General features: G+C 42.2%; 1 protein-coding gene across 2 annotated transcripts in view; it reads right to left on the reverse strand.

The window, feature by feature from the left end:
* Positions 1-3,281: 3,281 nt before the first annotated feature.
* LOC134226618 (uncharacterized) overlaps positions 3,282-17,458 on the reverse strand; it is a 31,457-nt gene continuing 17,280 nt past the window's right edge. For both annotated transcript variants that reach the window (XM_062707505.1, XM_062707506.1), the window contains 4 exons: positions 6,607-7,396; positions 6,436-6,552; positions 5,897-6,367; positions 3,282-5,085 (listed from right to left, as the gene is read on the reverse strand). In XM_062707505.1, the coding sequence (XP_062563489.1) occupies positions 3,316-5,085; positions 5,897-6,367; positions 6,436-6,552; positions 6,607-7,396 (3,148 nt within the window). In that variant the 3' untranslated portion in view covers positions 3,282-3,315. The remainder of the gene's footprint in view (positions 5,086-5,896; positions 6,368-6,435; positions 6,553-6,606; positions 7,397-17,458) is intronic.

Consider the following 17,458-nt stretch of genomic DNA (forward strand, 5'->3'; position numbering starts at 1 on the left):
CACAGTACATTTAGAAAAACTTCACAATCTACTCAAGCGTGCGTTCACCATTATTTAACATCCATTTGAGTCATTTTACACCACCATTCGGGTGTTTCGCCCCAGGCCCATTTTTAAAACTTATTTCAAATGCATTAGCCAGCCATAAAAACTTTGTTGTTTTGAATAGGAGATCATTGTAAAATGTAGCTAGTTTAGTAAATTTTGTATCTATATTTGTACGGGTACAAGAAGGCGCAGCGAGAAAGGTGGATTGATTGGTAGAAGACGATCCGCAGACTGTGTGACGTGCAGCCATGGACCGAGCTGAATGGAGAAGACTTTTATGCACTGCACAGGCCACTCCGGCTGTAACTGAAAAATAACTAAATAATACGTCGGACCCTATGCAGAACATGCCGAGGTGATTCTGGCCTAACTGTTACTCTATCGCCGCTGGTGGTGATGAAGGCGTCTTAATGGCGATTCATTGGTCTTGTACGTTGTCAAATTCCGGAATAACTGCAGCACGAGTCTCCAGTTATTCAACGCAGGACCTTTTCACCGTGCATCGTGCAGTTGGCGTGAGTATACTCGTCATCCAACTCTCTCATGATGACGATGAATCCGCACAATGCGTAGGCACATTTCGCCGATGAGGAGGTGATTGCGACATTGAAGTCGCCCAAACAAATGTCGATAATCACCCTTCCAGAATTCTACGACATTGAGTTGTTTCTCTTTGTCTAGCAGAACAGCAGCATCGGTTGGTGCATAACATTGGATTATAGGTTTCGAACCTGTGTCCTAAATCTTAATCTTATCCTTTTATTTATAGGTTCCCACTTTATGAAAGCGCCCTGCTGGGCTAGAGATACAATGTTCCATGTTTCTCACTGTGTCCGTTCTTTCGGGAACAGTAAGTTGGTGGCCCAATGTCCAAAATTCCCTATCCTTTGGGATAGGGCTGCTATTTTGGATAAAGCTTCAATATTAAGTTTTTTTTTTTAATTTTACTATTTTGAAACAACATTTAATATACATGCTAGGACTGCAAAACATAATATTACTTTTTGTTGTAAAAATAATTCGATGATAGTTCAAAGCTACTAAATGTGATGGTGCTGATGGTAGCATACCATGATAGAAGCTTTTTGCAAGTTGTTACGATGATGAACTGATTCGGGGAGCTGTGGGGCTGCACATCCGATGACGCAGCTCAATTTGTTTTGAAAAGCTGTGCGAAAAAATATGGTCTTCGACCAGAATGAAGCATTTTATGATGTCTTCTCGGTGGGGGTTGGTTGTCCGATTATGTTTATTTGCACTTGTATACAAATACGATAAACTTGTTTTCATGGCTTGTAGACTAAAGCCCAGATCATTAGAAATGGGGCACTTAATGTGTGTATTTTTTGAAATTTACCTGATACCATTTAACTGATAAACGTGCAATTCACCAATAGTCAGTTAAAAGCTACTTGAATTTTTGGTAAATTTTACCTGAGATTGGTAAGAAAATTATGACGTTTTCTAACATTTCAATGGCGGCATCAGGGAAAACTAACGAGCCTGGATTAAAAACAAAGAGACGCAATACTCCTACCTTTAACAACCTTGTGCTTGATTGGAACAACCGATTTGACAGCAAATGCGCTGTTCCAATTTTGACACTTCATCTCTTTGTTAAATGAGTGCAGCCTCTTTAGGGAAAACAATCCGTGGACGGTGTGAAAGTTCGAAATAGTATTTCTTCCGAGCAGGGATGGGAAAAATCAAATTTTCAAAAAATCGAGGATGATCAAACTCATCCGCGATCTTACTTTTAAATTATCAAGTAATAAAAACTCGCCAGCGATAAGGAATCGTTTGAAAATCGTATCTGTATTTGAAGCATTTACCATTTCATTTTGAACTCTGTACTACTATGAAACCATAACGCCAAATAGAAGATATAACGGGACTGTTGACAACTAGCTGATATTAGTAAAGATTATTGTTTGAATGAAAATTCTGTGTTTTTATGTGCCCCATTTCTAAATGATCTAGCTTTTATGGTGTTTTCCTCTCTTTTTTCGTTGTTCGTTATTTATTAAAAGCACACCCTGGCTCTACAGTTACCATTACCCACGTAACACTGGATAGATACATTTCCGTAGTGTGTTACGGTGTAAAATTTACCATGGTCACATCGTCAGGTATAGGCAAATCCTGACTCAACGAATACCTTCCCCAATATCCAACTCCGTGGTACTTATGAGGGTGTCGCTTAGTCGGGTATTTCTCATTAAGTAAGTATTTCATCAACACTTCCTTTCCCTCCTAAGTTACGGTGAAGATGTGCATGGCCAGGAGTAGTAATCCTCATGCTTTTGTGGGTTTTGTCCTAGATTGAAGGCAAGGACCTCACTCACCTTGATTTCTAATAGCAATTTGAATAGACTTCAAGAGAAAAACATGAGTATCATTAGTGTCCAATCAACGAAGTACACCGTAACTATGCTATGTTATGTGCTTTACAGTTACCATGACCTGCCCTAATTCCGCGCATCGCCTTATACCATGGTTTTCATCAAAAATCAGAACCTGGCTATCATGGACATCGTATTATTTGGTGAAAAAAAAGTGTGATGTCCATGATAGCCAGGTTCTGATTTTTTATGAAAACCACGGTATTAGGCGATGCGCGGAATTAGGGCAGGTCACGGTAACATGGAAACTAAAGAGTTAGAACAAAAATTGTAAATTATTTTGAATAATGCTGCTCTTGTTTAGCAAACAATTAAGCAAACCACGGTAGACAGGTGATGTAATGCAACGTAGAAATAATTTCTTCCATGAACAGCTTTGTTTTCAGAAAGTTTTACTAATTTGTCAATAACTCATTCCAGAGGTTGAATTTAGGAATTGCTCGTCGTGGTCACATTTTATGTCTAAAGCCCCAAACACAATGTCAGCGGAACGGCGACAAAAACGACAAATTTCACAGTTAGCCCATATATCTTCTGTTAAATTTGCCGTTTCCATCGACATTCCGCTGACATTGTGTTTGAGGCTTAACGCGTACCCCAAAACCAGAACATCCTAATATAGCGTTTTAACATGGATCTATACAACTAGCTCATATTCTATATATCAAGATTCAAGAGCAATGGTCCCGCAGAAGTAATGCTGGAAACTCACTCAGTTAACCGATTATTCTTCACATGGATGATGATTATGTTCAAACTGTATCAAATTTGGTGATCCCACGGAAATTTCGGAGATAATGAACAACTATAATAATAAGTAGTTTTATCGCATTTAATCCTCTTCTACTAGTCATTCAACAATACTCTACATTTTGGTATCCACACTATCTTTGCTTCCCTTAAAAGCCGGATTTTCCTGCCCCATGTGCCCTGTGCTCAGCATGTTCAAACTACCCGAGTTCTGTCTAGTCCTGCGTATACCCATGGCCATCATATGGGCGTCTCTTTGCTGCACGTGTTGCTCCAGCTGTCTCAGATCATGCTGGCTGGCTGAGGTGTTTGAGATTGGTTCAGCTTCGAAGTTAGAATCGTCGGCATCATCCTCATAATTTGGAGCTTCTTGTCGCTTACGGAGCATTTCTTCGAATTTGATGTTGCTGTCCCAGGTTGTAACATCGAATCCCTCGATCGTTACTGGTTTGCCAAGCCTAGAGCTACGGGAATATCGCTTATTTTTGGGCAATTGTTCACTATTGGATACCTTTCGTGGTTTAACTTCTATGGCCGGCGCAGCTGTATTGCTCACCTTGCGCTTCGTATTCTCTATAACGCTAATACTTTTACCGTACTTTTTGTACCGTTGTGTGCCACTAAGTTCCGATGGCTCTTCAATTTGTGGAGTTTTAACGGCTTTTAATCTCGGGGGTACAACCAAAACTGGCTGTTGGGTATCTGAAGAAGCAGATGGCGTTATAGGGGTTTTACTAGCCGATATTTTTCTATAGTTCTCCATAATTGCGGCAGCAGGTGTTTCACTCAGAGCATACGATTGAGCCGATTTGTTTGAAGAACAAGTAGATATTTTTCTTGACGTATTTGATGTGTCAGATAACCTGCGAGTTTGAGCCATGTGAGAAGTCTTGCGAATTCGTCCCAGATCATCTTTTAATGGATGAGATCTTGGCGGAAGTGGTGGTGGCGCAATTGCTGTAGGCGATATCGAAATCCTTGGTTTAGGTTTTGGCGGGGCTTCCAAGTCCAAATCAAAATGAATGCTATCTTTTCGTTTCTTCGAAAAATATTGCTCTATTTCCATAAGGCTTTTGCCTTCCGTCTCCGGAAGGATCTTGTATAAAATGGCGGTACCAATGAAGGTAATGGCGGAGTACATCCAGAAAGTTCCTGGTAAGGTTAATGTGGCTAACATTCGTAGAAAAAGCTTATTTGCGAGGAATCCAAAGATATAGCCTGTTCCGCCGGAAATTCCGGATGCTCCGCTACGTATTGACGGAGCAAACAGTTCACCAATTAACATCCATGGGATCATTCGTATTCCCATATGGGTTAGGAAAGCGCTTCCCAATAGGAGCGTTAAAGGTAACCATAGATATTTATTTTCGTTGGCATTTGGAATTTGGACTAGAACATCTCTGGGGAACACAGTTCGGACATATTCTCCGTAACGGATGTCTTTCTCAACGGTATCGTCATAGGAACCGTTCACGTACAAAGGGTTGAAATTTAGATTATCGTACGCTGTATCGCTAGTTATGTTAAAGTTCGTGTATGGTAACTCCTTAGTAGTATTTTGTACGAAATCTGCCAAACTGTCGATTTGGCCGATCGACAGAATTTCTGTGTGATTAAGAGGTATCACGCGGACGTCCGTTTTGATTGCTGAAACATTTGCTACAACGTTGTTCACTGAAGGCCCAGGAATCATGTGCAGAAAGTAGGCGTAACTGGCCACCGAGAAGAAACAGATGCCGCATCCTATCGAAGATACAAATACTAACGGACGTTTTCCACTGTAATGTACGAGTCCCATGCAAAACAAAGTCCCGAGTAGTTCAGCTACTCCCAGTAGTATTGTTGCATAGTACTTATCGATGGGAGCTTTTAGGGTGTGGAATATCTGTAATATAGAAGTTAGGAAAGTTGTTAGTAAAAACACTGAACGTCAAAATAAAAAAAAAGTTTTCCCTATGCTCATGTGTTGCATTTGCAGTTCTCGACCGCTACAATCTCCGAGATTATTTGGTTACAAAGTAGGAGGGGGTTCGTCGCTTTAACGATGTTGAAGTTATTTGCATGTTTACATTATTGCATGTTCATATAAGTTGAAATACTAAGTTGATGCGATAATCTTAGTTATTACAATATCTGTTCAATGTATGTGTGTGCAAGAAAACGCACAACAGTTAAAAAGCTTCACTCATGTCGGTGGACAAACATCGCAAACTCAAAACTTTTCAACCCGCAAGCACTTAGATAAGGATTGGAACAAGCATCGTATCGTTGTTGCAGCGGTTGAATTATCCTAATAAACGCGTAATAAGTCAAATTCGCTGAAATTTTGAATGGTTGATACGTCAACTATGAAATCATGGGCAGTACTGTCTTTCTCGCATTTATCAAAGACCCCAACCCTGCATCATTTTCTTGATAACTTTTGAACACAATGTCCGATCGTAATCAAATTCAATAGTGATCAGCAACCGAACCACCCCCTGTCGAATGCAACATGTTACGTGAAATTCGATGGAAGAATGAGGATTGACATATAAAAGCTGACTAACTGAAGTTAAATGACAACTTTGATGTTAGAAAAAGCCAAAAACCTTCAATTTACAACACACAACATTTTTCTGCAATATAGACTCTTTATCTAAAAAATATTCCGTAATACTAATTGAATAAATTCCTAAGCGTTAGTAAATGCTTACCTGCACGGCATATGTTTGCAGTGTTGTCATCCCGGAGAAATGCCCAATAAAGAAGCAAAGACTGATAACAGCAAACGGTTTCAAGAATGGTTTACTGGTGTATAGTTGTAACTTTTTGGCAGCTGATAGATGCTTCTGCTGCTTAGCAGTTTGTTCCATGTGATTCAAAAGTTCGGTGTATTCTTGCTCTATCTGTTCCTCCGGAACCCAACCTCGCAACCAGGCCAGTGCTTTGCGGGCACGCTTCGGTTTGTTCTTCTGTGCTAACCAAACGGGACTTTCGGGCACGAAGAAAAGCAGAATGAATGAGACTACCGGCACACAAGCACTGCATAAAGCCACGGTTCGCCACCGTAGGAAACTGCCCATGAAAAATTCTATTAGAACACCAAGTATTACGAAAGTAGATCCACTTGCTGCCAGCATACCACGGTACCGAGGTTGGGTGATTTCAGCTACATATGTAAGAACCTTTCAACATATAAGACACTTAATAATTCAAATAAAGTCAATGCACGTGTCATTGAAAATATATTTACCGGTGCTTCGCCTAAACCACCGCTGAAACCGCTAAGAGCTAGACCGCAATACAGGAAATGGGCGTCCTGTGCTAGGTGAAACAGTATCCAGGAAATGAACACTGGGATGTTTACTAACTGAAATAATTTGTGTAATCATTCACGTAATACAGATCTTATTAAAGCACATACTTGCATAGCTCTACGTCTTCCTATGGGCTGACTCAGCATTCCAGAAAACACACAACCCAATGGAACACAAATGAGATTTATTGAACTAAGCCACGATATCTCATCTTTGTTGAGAGTGAATCCTTCTTCCATACTGGGTTCACGACCTTCACCTCCTTGAATCGCTGGAATGACGATCGTTGGGAAACCCAGACTCATTCCATATCCTAGCAGTAACACATTTTTCACACCTACTGCCAGGAACTGTGCCAATGCTGACGCATTGTAACAACTTTCCTGAGCATCATCTAGGGAGCTATCTTCGTTGTCCTCGTCGTAATCTAGCTTTCCGATGTAAATATCCTTGTTAAAATTGTCCATACTACCGTTAACGACGCCTGGATGTGCATGGTGCAACTGTGACATATATTCGTCCAGAACATACTTATCGTCAAAGCTGCTAACTGAGCTCTTCCGAATGGCCAAACCGTGCGGATCCGGATCTGCGAACTTCTCTCCTTCAAACACGAATTTATTCTTCTGATTTCCATACTTTGTTTTGCGGACTGCCAGCTGGTATGGATCCGGATCTTTGAATGTCTCTCCCTCGAAATTTAGCTTTTGCTTCTTTCTTTTCTTTTTACGATTACCCTTGCTCATCATTTGTTTGGTTTTTGACTTATCCTTGACCTGCAGTTCCTTGAAGTTTGCTTGTAGCTCATGGAAATCATTGTACTTTCTATCGTGGCTCTTCTTGGATAACTCTTTGTAGTTGGTGAATGTATCACAAAGTTCTGGATTGTTGGTTATTCTGCAAAATGAAAAACAAAATTAATTGATAATTTAGGTTGACTTCCTTCATAGGTCGTATAGAGTTTTAGTATTTTGTGTATTATTTGATTGTTTCAACATGGGGTGCTCATCTTGTCCCATCCCATTTAAGTTAAGTTATTTAAATCTTTTCAAGCATGGTCAAATATTGCACTGTGAATATTTTAAATGTCCCTAAAATATTATTTGTAGACATTCTTCTTCTTCTTCTTCTTCTTATTGGCATTACATCCCCACACTGGGACAGAGCCGCCTCGCAGCTTAGTGTTCATTAAGTACTTCCACAGTTATTAACTGCGAGGTTTCTAAGCCAGGTTACCAAGTCGAGACAATTTCCAATTCGAAAATTGCCTAGACCGGCACCAGAAATCGAACCCAGCCACCTTCAGCATGGTCTTGCTTTGTAGCCGCGCGTCTTACCGCACGGCTAAGGAGGCCCCTTTGTAGACATATAATATACGTAACTAGTCGACCCGGCAGACGTTGTTCTGCATAGTAGGCGAAAACACGCGTTGTGAACTTCCCATGCGAAATTACCATACGATTCTTAATTTTAGTTCTTCACGATTTACTCCATCTTACCCGTGATTTTCACATTAGGAAATATCATATAAACCCGTCGGAAACTATAACGAATGTTTCTGCTGAAGAAATTAAAAAAATCCATCTAGCCGTTTTCGAGTTATGCGGATACGAACACAGACCATTTCATTTTTATATATAAGAGAAGAAGAAGATGATCAAGATTTTCATTAAAAAATGTTTATGGTTTTAAAAACTTTATTTTCTAATGCTGTTTCCTTGTAAGAAAATCCAAGTTCTCACCAACTTTTGCTAATGCATCTGGATTTTAAAATGATTTTATTTTTGTAATATTTTTTCAGTGTCAAGTCTTTGTTGAGCTATAGTTTAACAGTATGTGGGGTTATTTTGTGAAAAAAAATTCACAATAGCGGTAAAATTAGGGGATGCTTTTCTTGCCCCGGGTGGCGATCTTGCCCCGTCCTCCCCTATAACAAATTTGGAAGTTTTAATACAAGCATTGTAATCAAATCTTATATTTCTAATTTATACAGAATTGTAAGATTCATTGTCAGATCATCACAAGATTTTAGCGCAATTAGAGTTTCCTCTAGTGGCCCAGTCAGAATGGTGAGCGCAGTAGCGCGTTTGGATAGACAATACATAGGTTAACTGTCAAAACGCCGCTGCGTTCATCACTTTGGCACGACCTCAACGTTAAAGGCTACCTTACACCTCGGGAAAATTTTCCGCCGGATTTTTGCCCCCGTGTATTTTAAAGGGGGCCGGGATTTTGATTTTCCGTGCCCAAATCCCGAAAACATCGCATATGCAAAAATGCATGGGGAAAAAATCCGCGGACCAAATTCCCGAGGTGTAAGGTGGCCTTTAAGGCCGACAAGAAGTCGATACCGTTGAGGAAGGACATTCGTTACGGAGAATATGTCCGAACTGTGTTCCCCAGAGATGTTCTAGTCCAAATTCCAAATGCCAACGAAAATAAATATCTATGGTTACCTTTAACGCTCCTATTGGGAAGTGCTTTCCTAACACATATGGGAATACGAATGATCCCATGGATGTTAATTGGTGAACTGTTTGCTCCGTCAATACGTAGCGGAGCATCCGGCATTTCCGGCGGAACTGGCTATATTTTTGGATTCCTCGCAAATAAGCTTTTTCTACGAATGTTAGCCACATTAACCTTACCAGGAACTTTCTGGATGTACTCCGCCATTACCTTCATTGGTACCGCCATTCTATACAAGATCCTTCCGGAGACGGAAGGCAAAAGCCTTATGGAAATAGAGCAATATTTTTCGAAGAAACGAAAAGATAGCATTCATTTTGACTTGGACTTGGAAGCCCCGCCAAAACCTAAACCAAGGATTTCGATATCGCCTACAGCAATTGCGCCACCACCACTTCCGCCAAGATCTCATCCCTTAAAAGATGATCTGGGACGAATTCGCAAAACTTCTCACATGGCTCAAACTCGCCGGTTATCTGACACATCAAATACGTCAAGAAAAATATCTACTTGTTCTTCAAACAAATCGGCTCAATCGTATGCTCTGAGTGAAACACCTGCTGCCGCAATTATGGAGAACTACAGAAAAATATCGGCTAGTAAAACACCCATAACGCCATCTGCCTCTTCAGATACACAACAGCCAGTTTTGGTTGTACCCCCGAGATTAAAAGCCGTTAAAACTCCACAAATTGAAGAGCCATCGGAACTTAGTGGCACACAACGGTACAAAAAGTACGGTAAAAGCAGAGCTTAAAATATTCATCTTCATGAAGCAACTTCGGTCCGAATTTTGACAAACATCGCATGAATATTCAAAACATAGAATGACATAGTCAGACGACTACTCCACGAAATCATTCATTCGACTGTCACTGAGTGTGTTTACTATGTGCAGAAAAAAAACATAATTATCATTGTTTACGTTGATGTTTACCGCTGAAAGTGCCTCGCAGATCAAAATCGGATTCAGTCCTGTGTGATAAATCACTTTACTCATTTGAAACGTGTTCAGATTTCAGATAATTTATCAATTTGTAAAATGTGCATAAATATTCAATGACTAATATTCAAATGAATATTGACTGTCCAGAGCCGACTATGAATGTGTCGGAAGTGAATTGACAAATGAAGAAAAATGGACTTCACTAAAAAATTTCGATTATTTTACACTCTGGGTAAAAGTATTAGTGTTATAGAGCAGCGGTTCTCAACCTTTTTCTTGAGAGGTACCCCTTTTAACTTTTGCATTGAGGTACCCCCTATGTTTTTTTGCTGTAAATGAAAATAATCGTTACTCTTAAGATATATGAAAAATGGACCTGAAAACTAACGGAATTATGGCTCTCCATAAACTTTTCTGAAATTTTAATTTTGTTTGAAACTTCCCATTTCAATTTAAGTTTATACATCGAACATTATACATCTTACAGAGCTTCTTTTAACTATTGCAGGCTTCCGAGCCTTTTCAAACTAGGATTCCGCGCCTCTTCCGAGAGAACCTTCCGAGCCTCTTGAAGAAAGGCTTCCGAGTCTCTTAAAAGAAGGTTTTTGAGCTACTTAAAAAGAGGCTTTCGAACATCTTGAAAGGACGCCTTTGAGCTGCTTGAAAATATGCTTCCAAGCCTCGAAGAGAGGGTTCCAAGCCTCTTGAAAGAAGTCTTCTAAATCCCTTCGAGGGTAGTAGGCTTCCGAGCCTCTTGAAACGAGGCTTTCGAGCCTCTTGAAAGGAGGTTTCCAAGCCTTTTGGAAGAAAGCTTCCATTTCTCTTGAAAGGAGGCTTCCGAGCCTCTTGAAATAAGGTTTCAAGCCTCTTGAAAGAAGGCTTCCAAGTCTCTTGAAAGAAGGCCTCCGGGCAACTTGAAAGGAGGCTTCCAAGCCTCTTGAAAGGAGGCTTCCAAGCCTCTTGAAAGGAGGCTTCCAAGCCTCTTGAAAGGAGGCTTCCAAGCCTCTTGACAGAAGGCTTCCAAGCCTCTTGACAGAAGGCTTCCAAGCCTCTTGAAAGAAGCCTTCCAAGCCTCTTGATAGGAGGCTTCCAAGCCTCTTGACAGAAGGCTTCCGAGCCTCTTGAAAGAAGGTCTCCAAGCCTCTTGAAAGAAGGCTTCCAAGCCTCTTGATAGGAGGCTTCCAAGCCTTTTGACAGGAGGCTTCCAAGCCTCTTGACAGGAGGCTTCCAAGCCTCTTGACAGGAGGCTTCCAAGCCTCTTGACAGGAGGCTTCCAAGCCTCTTGACAGGAGGCTTCCAAGCCTCTTGACAGGAGGCTTCCAAGCCTCTTGACAGGAGGCTTCCAAGCCTCTTGACAGGACGCTTCCGAGCCTCTTGAAAGGAGGCTTCCGAGCCTCTTGAAAGGAGACTTCCGAACCTCTTGAAAGGAGGCTTCCAAGCCTCTTGAAAGGAAGCCTGAGCCTCTTGATAGGAGGCTTCCAGGCCTCTTGAAAGGAGGCTTGAGGCCTCTTGAAAGGAGGCTTCTGAGCCTCTTGAAAGGAGGCTTCCTAGCCTCTTGAAAGGAGGCTTCCTGAGCCTCTTGAAAGGAGGCTCTGAGCCTCTTGAAAGGAGGCTTGAGCCTCTTGAAAGGAGGCTCTGAGCCTCTTGAAAGGAGGCTCTGAGCCTCTTGAAAGGAGGCTTCTGAGCTTGAAAGGAGGCTTCCAGGCCTCTTGAAAGGAGGCTTCTGAGCCTCTTGAAAGGAGGCTCTGAGGCCTCTTGAAAGGAGGCTTCCTGAGCCTCTTGAAAGGGAGGCTTCCGAGCCTCTTGAAAGGAGGCTTCCGAGCCTCTTGAAAGGAGGCTTCCGAGCCTCTTGAAAGGAGGCTTGAAAGGAGGCTTGAAAGAAGGCTTCCGAGCCTCTTGAAAGGAGGCTTCCGAGCCTCTTGAAAGGAGGCTTCCGAGCCTCTTGAAAGGAGGCTTCCGAGCCTCTTGAAATACCTTACGAGCCATTTTATGGAAGGCTTCCGAGCCACTTGAAAGGAGGCTTCCGAATTCCAAGCATCTTGATGGGAGGTTTTCGAGCTCTTGAAAGGAGGCTTCCAAGATTCTGGAAAGGATTCTTCCGTGCCTATTGAATGGCAGCTTTTGAACCCCCAAAAGGAGGCTTCGGAGTATCTTGAATAAACACTTTTAAGCCTTCCGAGCCTCTTGAACGGCGGCTTTTTATCCACTTTAAGGAGACATAGGAGTATCTTGAATGGACGCTTCACAGTCTCTTGAAGGAACAAATTCGAACCTCCTAAAGGGCCTTTCAAGCCTTTTGAATGGAAGCATCCAAATCTGTACTCTCTAGATATTAATCAAGAATTATATGCTTAAAATATTATTCAACATTCTGTTTTGATCAGGTAGATTGCATAGAAGATTTTTAAAATTTGTTCGTTCGAGGTTTTGCCCTTTTGATGTTTTGTCATGCTCATTCATTGTACTGGTTGTGGAGGGCAGGATTCAATAGGCCATGATTTACTAATCGCGCATATCACGTACGAGACAAAGTTTTTAAATAAAATAAAAAACAAAATTATCAAAACTTTATCAATAAGTTTTGATAAAAAATGTAATTCATCCGCCATTACGCATTTTTGTCCGAGGTACCCCCTGGGCCCAGCGAAGGTACCTCCAGGGGTACATGTACCCCAGGTTGAGAACCGCTGTTATAGAGAATACGAAGCGCAAGGTGAGCAATACTGCTGCGCCGGCCATAGAAGTTAAACCACGAAAGGTGTCCAATAGTGAACAATTGCCCAAAAATAAGCGATATTCCCGTAGCTCTAGGCTTGGCAAACCAGTAACGATCGAGGGATTCGATGTTACAACCTGGGACAGCAACATCAAATTCGAAGAAATGCTCCGTAAGCGACAAGAAGCTCCAAACTATGAGGATGATGCCGACGATTCTAACTTCGAAGCTGAACCAATCTCAAACACCTCAGCCAGCCAGCATAATCTGAGACAGCTGGAGCAACACGTGCAGCAAAGAGACGCCCATATGATGGCCATGGGTATACGAAGGACTAGACAGAATTCGGGTAGTTTGAACATGCTGAGCACAGGGCACATGGGGCAGGAAAATCCGGCTTTTAAGGGAAGCAAAGATAGTGTGGATACCAAAATGTAGAGTATTGTTGAATGATTAGTAGAAGAGGATTAAATGCGATAAAACTACTTATTATTATAGTTGTTCATTATTTCCGAAATTTCCGTGGGATCACCAAATTTGATACAGTTTGAATATAATCATCATCCACGTGAAGAATAATCGGTTAACTGAGTGAGTTTCCAGCGGTATCATTGCTCTTGAATCTTGAGATATAGAATATGAGCTAGTTGTATCCATGTTAGATCCATGTTAAGACGCTATATGGGTCATTCCGCGCCAAGTGACCGATCACGTGCAATTAACCTATTGCAAAATCATTCCTTGTCGTGTTTTTGGACGAGCCGGACGTACTATCTTCCGTGTCTCATCACGTGGCGCGCTTTGATCCCGTAGAGTTTTTTTTTCCCTCAAGCGGAGCGGAGGGTCGTTTTTATATCTTTAAGTTCCCTACGCGAGTGATAAGTTGGGTCACAAGGTGATTGTCCAACCGACTTTTGGAAGCGAGCTGTTTTAGCAAAGCTATCGCAGTCTCGTGAGAAAGTAAAGTTATTTTTTTTCCTGAAAGCATTACGGTGACGACAAACAGCAGCAGAGTCGCCGTCACCTAAAAAACCTCCCTACTCGGGAGAGTAGGCAGCAAACAGGCTAAGTAAAATATTGTATCCCATTGTCCCGTTGAACTCGATTCATCCACATTTCAGTGGTGCCGGTTTGTGTTCTGCCTATGTTTCAAACAAAAAGTGTGACATAGGGGGGGGGGGGGGTGGAAAATGCCCAATTTTAGCGTTACGTAATTAATGGATCTTCCCTTACTATCATGAAATCATAACGCCAAATAGAAGATATAATGGGACTGTTAACAATTAGCTGATATTACTAAAGATTAATGTTTGAATGAAAATTCTGTGTTTATCATAATTTGAGTACAAAACCGACTCCGACGACAACTCGACAACTCGAAAAGTTTTCACATGGAATTTGCTATCATTATCGTCTGATAATGATTCACCACAACATTGATTCTCACACAATATTTTTTCGGGGTAAAGCGACGGGTTATCATCCGATAGAGCACCGGCTTGCTGGATATTTTAATTTTGCGCCTTCAAATTCTTTTTTCCGTTTCTTCTCCGGATATTTTTTACAACCCATTCACAAAAATTTAGAGGTGCGATGAGATTCGAACACAAAAGAATTTTAAAATGTTCAGAAAAAAATGTTTTGAAAAAACAGATTGACAGCAAAGATAAAAACTGCTATATTGAATCAACTATACTTATCGTGGATTAATGTGTCATGTACAAGACGCTCGAAATGCGCGGCAGGCGATCATTGTCCTATCTTGTTGCAGTACAAGAGAGGACAATGTTGTCATCGGCAATGGCGCAGTTTTACATTCCCTCATGGGACTATGTTTATTATTTTTTAAGGGCGGCTGATCGTCGTCCGAGCGCCAACGAGAGACTCTAAGCAAAACTCTGCACACCATGCTGCATCGTGTCAGCATGGAGAAGCCCCTTCATCGCGATTTGAGTAGCACAGCCCTGGTAAGGTAGTCTACCGGAGATTCTACAGTTACCAAGAAAGGCAAAAATAGAGCGAACGGATTGATTCAACGGCAACAGACCCGGCAACGAAAAAGGGAAAACGATTGGAAAGTCGGATCTTGGAACGTGAGAACTTTGAATGAACCCACACTTGTTGTGCTGCTGGCTCGTGAGCTGCAGAAGGTCGGCGTGAGTGTGGCAGAAATCCGGGAAATACGGTGGCCTAGAACTGGAGAACGTGAATTCCGGGCGGTGGATCCCATAGCTAACACTTCATTCAAGTACTAAATCTACTATAGCTGCGGTGACAGAGCAGATCGTGGAGTTGGCTTCATGATGATCGGGAAGGAGATAAAACGTGTTATTCGACCGCATTTGCGTGCTGAGACTGAAGGGCAAATTTTTCAACTATAGCCTGATCAGCGTCTATGCTCCAACAAACGATAAGTCTGATGACGTGAGGATGAGTTCTATGAGAGCCTTGACAAGGCCTACGGAGATTGCCCAACACACGATGTAAAGATTTTCATCGGGGATGCAAATACGCAGAAAGGAAAAGAAAGTTTCTTTCGCCCTGTCATTGGTACGGAAAGCCTGTATTCCGCTACCAATGATAATGGTCTGCGACTTGTATCCTTTGCTGCTGTTAGAGGGATGGCAATCAGCAGTACCTACTTCGCAACTGGCTCAAAAAAAGACCACGCGTGCTGATCGACGTACGATATTTCTCGGATTTTATAGATATAAGGTCCTTCAGAGGCCCGAACATTGACGCGGATCACTAGCTTGTAGTTGAAAAAAAAAATCGGGCCTGACTTTCCAGCGTCATGAATTCACGAAACAACTGAACGATGCGTTTCAATATCCAACGGTTGTCAGTCGAAGGAGTTGCTGAACAGTACCACCAGAAGCTGGACGAGCGTATAAGAGATGCCACCGACGTCAACAGATTGTAAGAAAATGTCCAAGAAGCTGTGACTACAACAGCGCAGGAAGTGTTAGGCACTGCTCAGCGGCGCCAACGAAATGGTTGGTTCGATGAGGAGTGCTAGCGAGTGTCGAACGAGGAAAATGTTGCTAGGAGTCGAATTCTAGTGGCTCGTACCCGTTTCAACAGAGAGCGGTACATTGAAGCAAGGGCAGAAGACAAACGAATTCACAACAGAAGAAAAAGGCAACAGGAAGAGAGTGTGATAGCTGAAACGCAAGAGAATAAAGATAGAAACGATAGGCGGAGGTTTCACGCAACTGTCAATGGCGCGCGGTATAAGACTGCGTCAGTGTCCGCCATGTGCAATGACCGAGAGGGGAATTTTCTGACAGACAAGACTATGGAGGCAGCCAGGTGAAAGGAGCACTTCGAAGATTTGTTGAATGGTGAAAATGAAGGTGTATTAAGGAGCAGGATGGACATAGTCGGCGACGGTCAAGCTCTAGAAGGCTCTAAACGAGCTGAAAAACAGTGGAGCTGCTGGAAAGGACGAAATCCCGGTCGAGATTCTCAAACACGGAAGTGAGCAGCTGCATCAAATGATCCACTACTTTATTCAGACAATATAGGGGAATGAAGAACTGCCTGCCGGCTGGTTGGATAGCGTCATATGACCAATCTATAAGAAAGGGCACAGACTAGAGTATGTATGCCAATTACAGAGGGATCACCCTTCTGAACTCAAAAAATTTCACAAAAAAATCAAAGAAAATTCAGGGGGTATTTAAAAAGCTGTGAAAATTCAGGTTAAGCAAGAAATTAATGAATTCCAACCGCGTAAAAAACCTAGGTGTATTCGGATTGCAGACGAAGTGTCAACCTTGATGGGGATGTGTTTAAAGTTGTTGAAGAATTTGTTTACCTTGGAACGCTTGTGACCAGTGGTGCAATTTATCAACAATGCCTGCTGAGTGTGATTCTTTTGTTTTGTATTTTTCTCTGCTCCTCTTTGCCTATGACGGTGCCTTTCAGTCAGAAAGACAAAGCAGGAGTAGCTTAGCCAACTCGGTTTGCCAACAGCGGGCTGAAGCTGATGATCATTCGGCACAAATTTCCTGTCTTTGTCTTTCTAGTGATAGTATTCACTCATGCATTTATATAGGGCCGTCACATTCACGCAGTAGCGAGTGAACTGAATGGACTGTCACTGCGGGCTTGTTTACTTTATCTTTGATTGTTGCTGCTAACCTTCAGTTTTCACTGCTACGAAGTGAGTGTGAAGAGGCAATGGTATCAATATCCTACAAATTTCAGTCACTGAGATTGAGAATTCGCACCACTTCATGTGACAATGACGAATAGGACCTTCTACGGATTATGTAACCCGATTAGGTCTCGCTACATGCGACGGAAAGGAAATTTGCTCTATATACAATTCTGATTCTACCAGTAGCCCTTTAATGAACCAGATACTAGATAGAGGCCGGCGATTTCGTGGAAGGCCACGAACACGTTGGCAGCACGCGATGCAATCGGACCTGGGGACCCTAAACGTTAGGCGAAACTGAAAGAACATCGCCCATGACCGACGATTATGGAGCTCAACAATACGCAGGCATAGATGTATCGACGCTGTAGCCAACCAGGTATCCAGGTAGGTAACTTTGAGAAGATGGAAGAAGCCTACACCAGACTGAAGGGTGAAGCTAACCGGTTTAGACTAGCCATCAACACGTCGAAGATGAAGTACATGATAGAACGAGGTTCAAGAGAAGACAACGTAAGCCACCCACCACGAGTTTGTATCGGTGGTGACGAAATCGTGGTGGTCGAAGAATTCGTGTACTTGGGCTCACTGGTGACTGCCGGAATTGATACCAGCAGAACATTCAGAGACGCATGGTGGGTAGAAACCGCACATACGTTGGAC

This window comes from Armigeres subalbatus, chromosome 3, assembly GCF_024139115.2.
Source record: "Armigeres subalbatus isolate Guangzhou_Male chromosome 3, GZ_Asu_2, whole genome shotgun sequence".
In the NCBI taxonomy this organism is placed as follows: Eukaryota; Metazoa; Arthropoda; class Insecta; order Diptera; family Culicidae; genus Armigeres; species Armigeres subalbatus.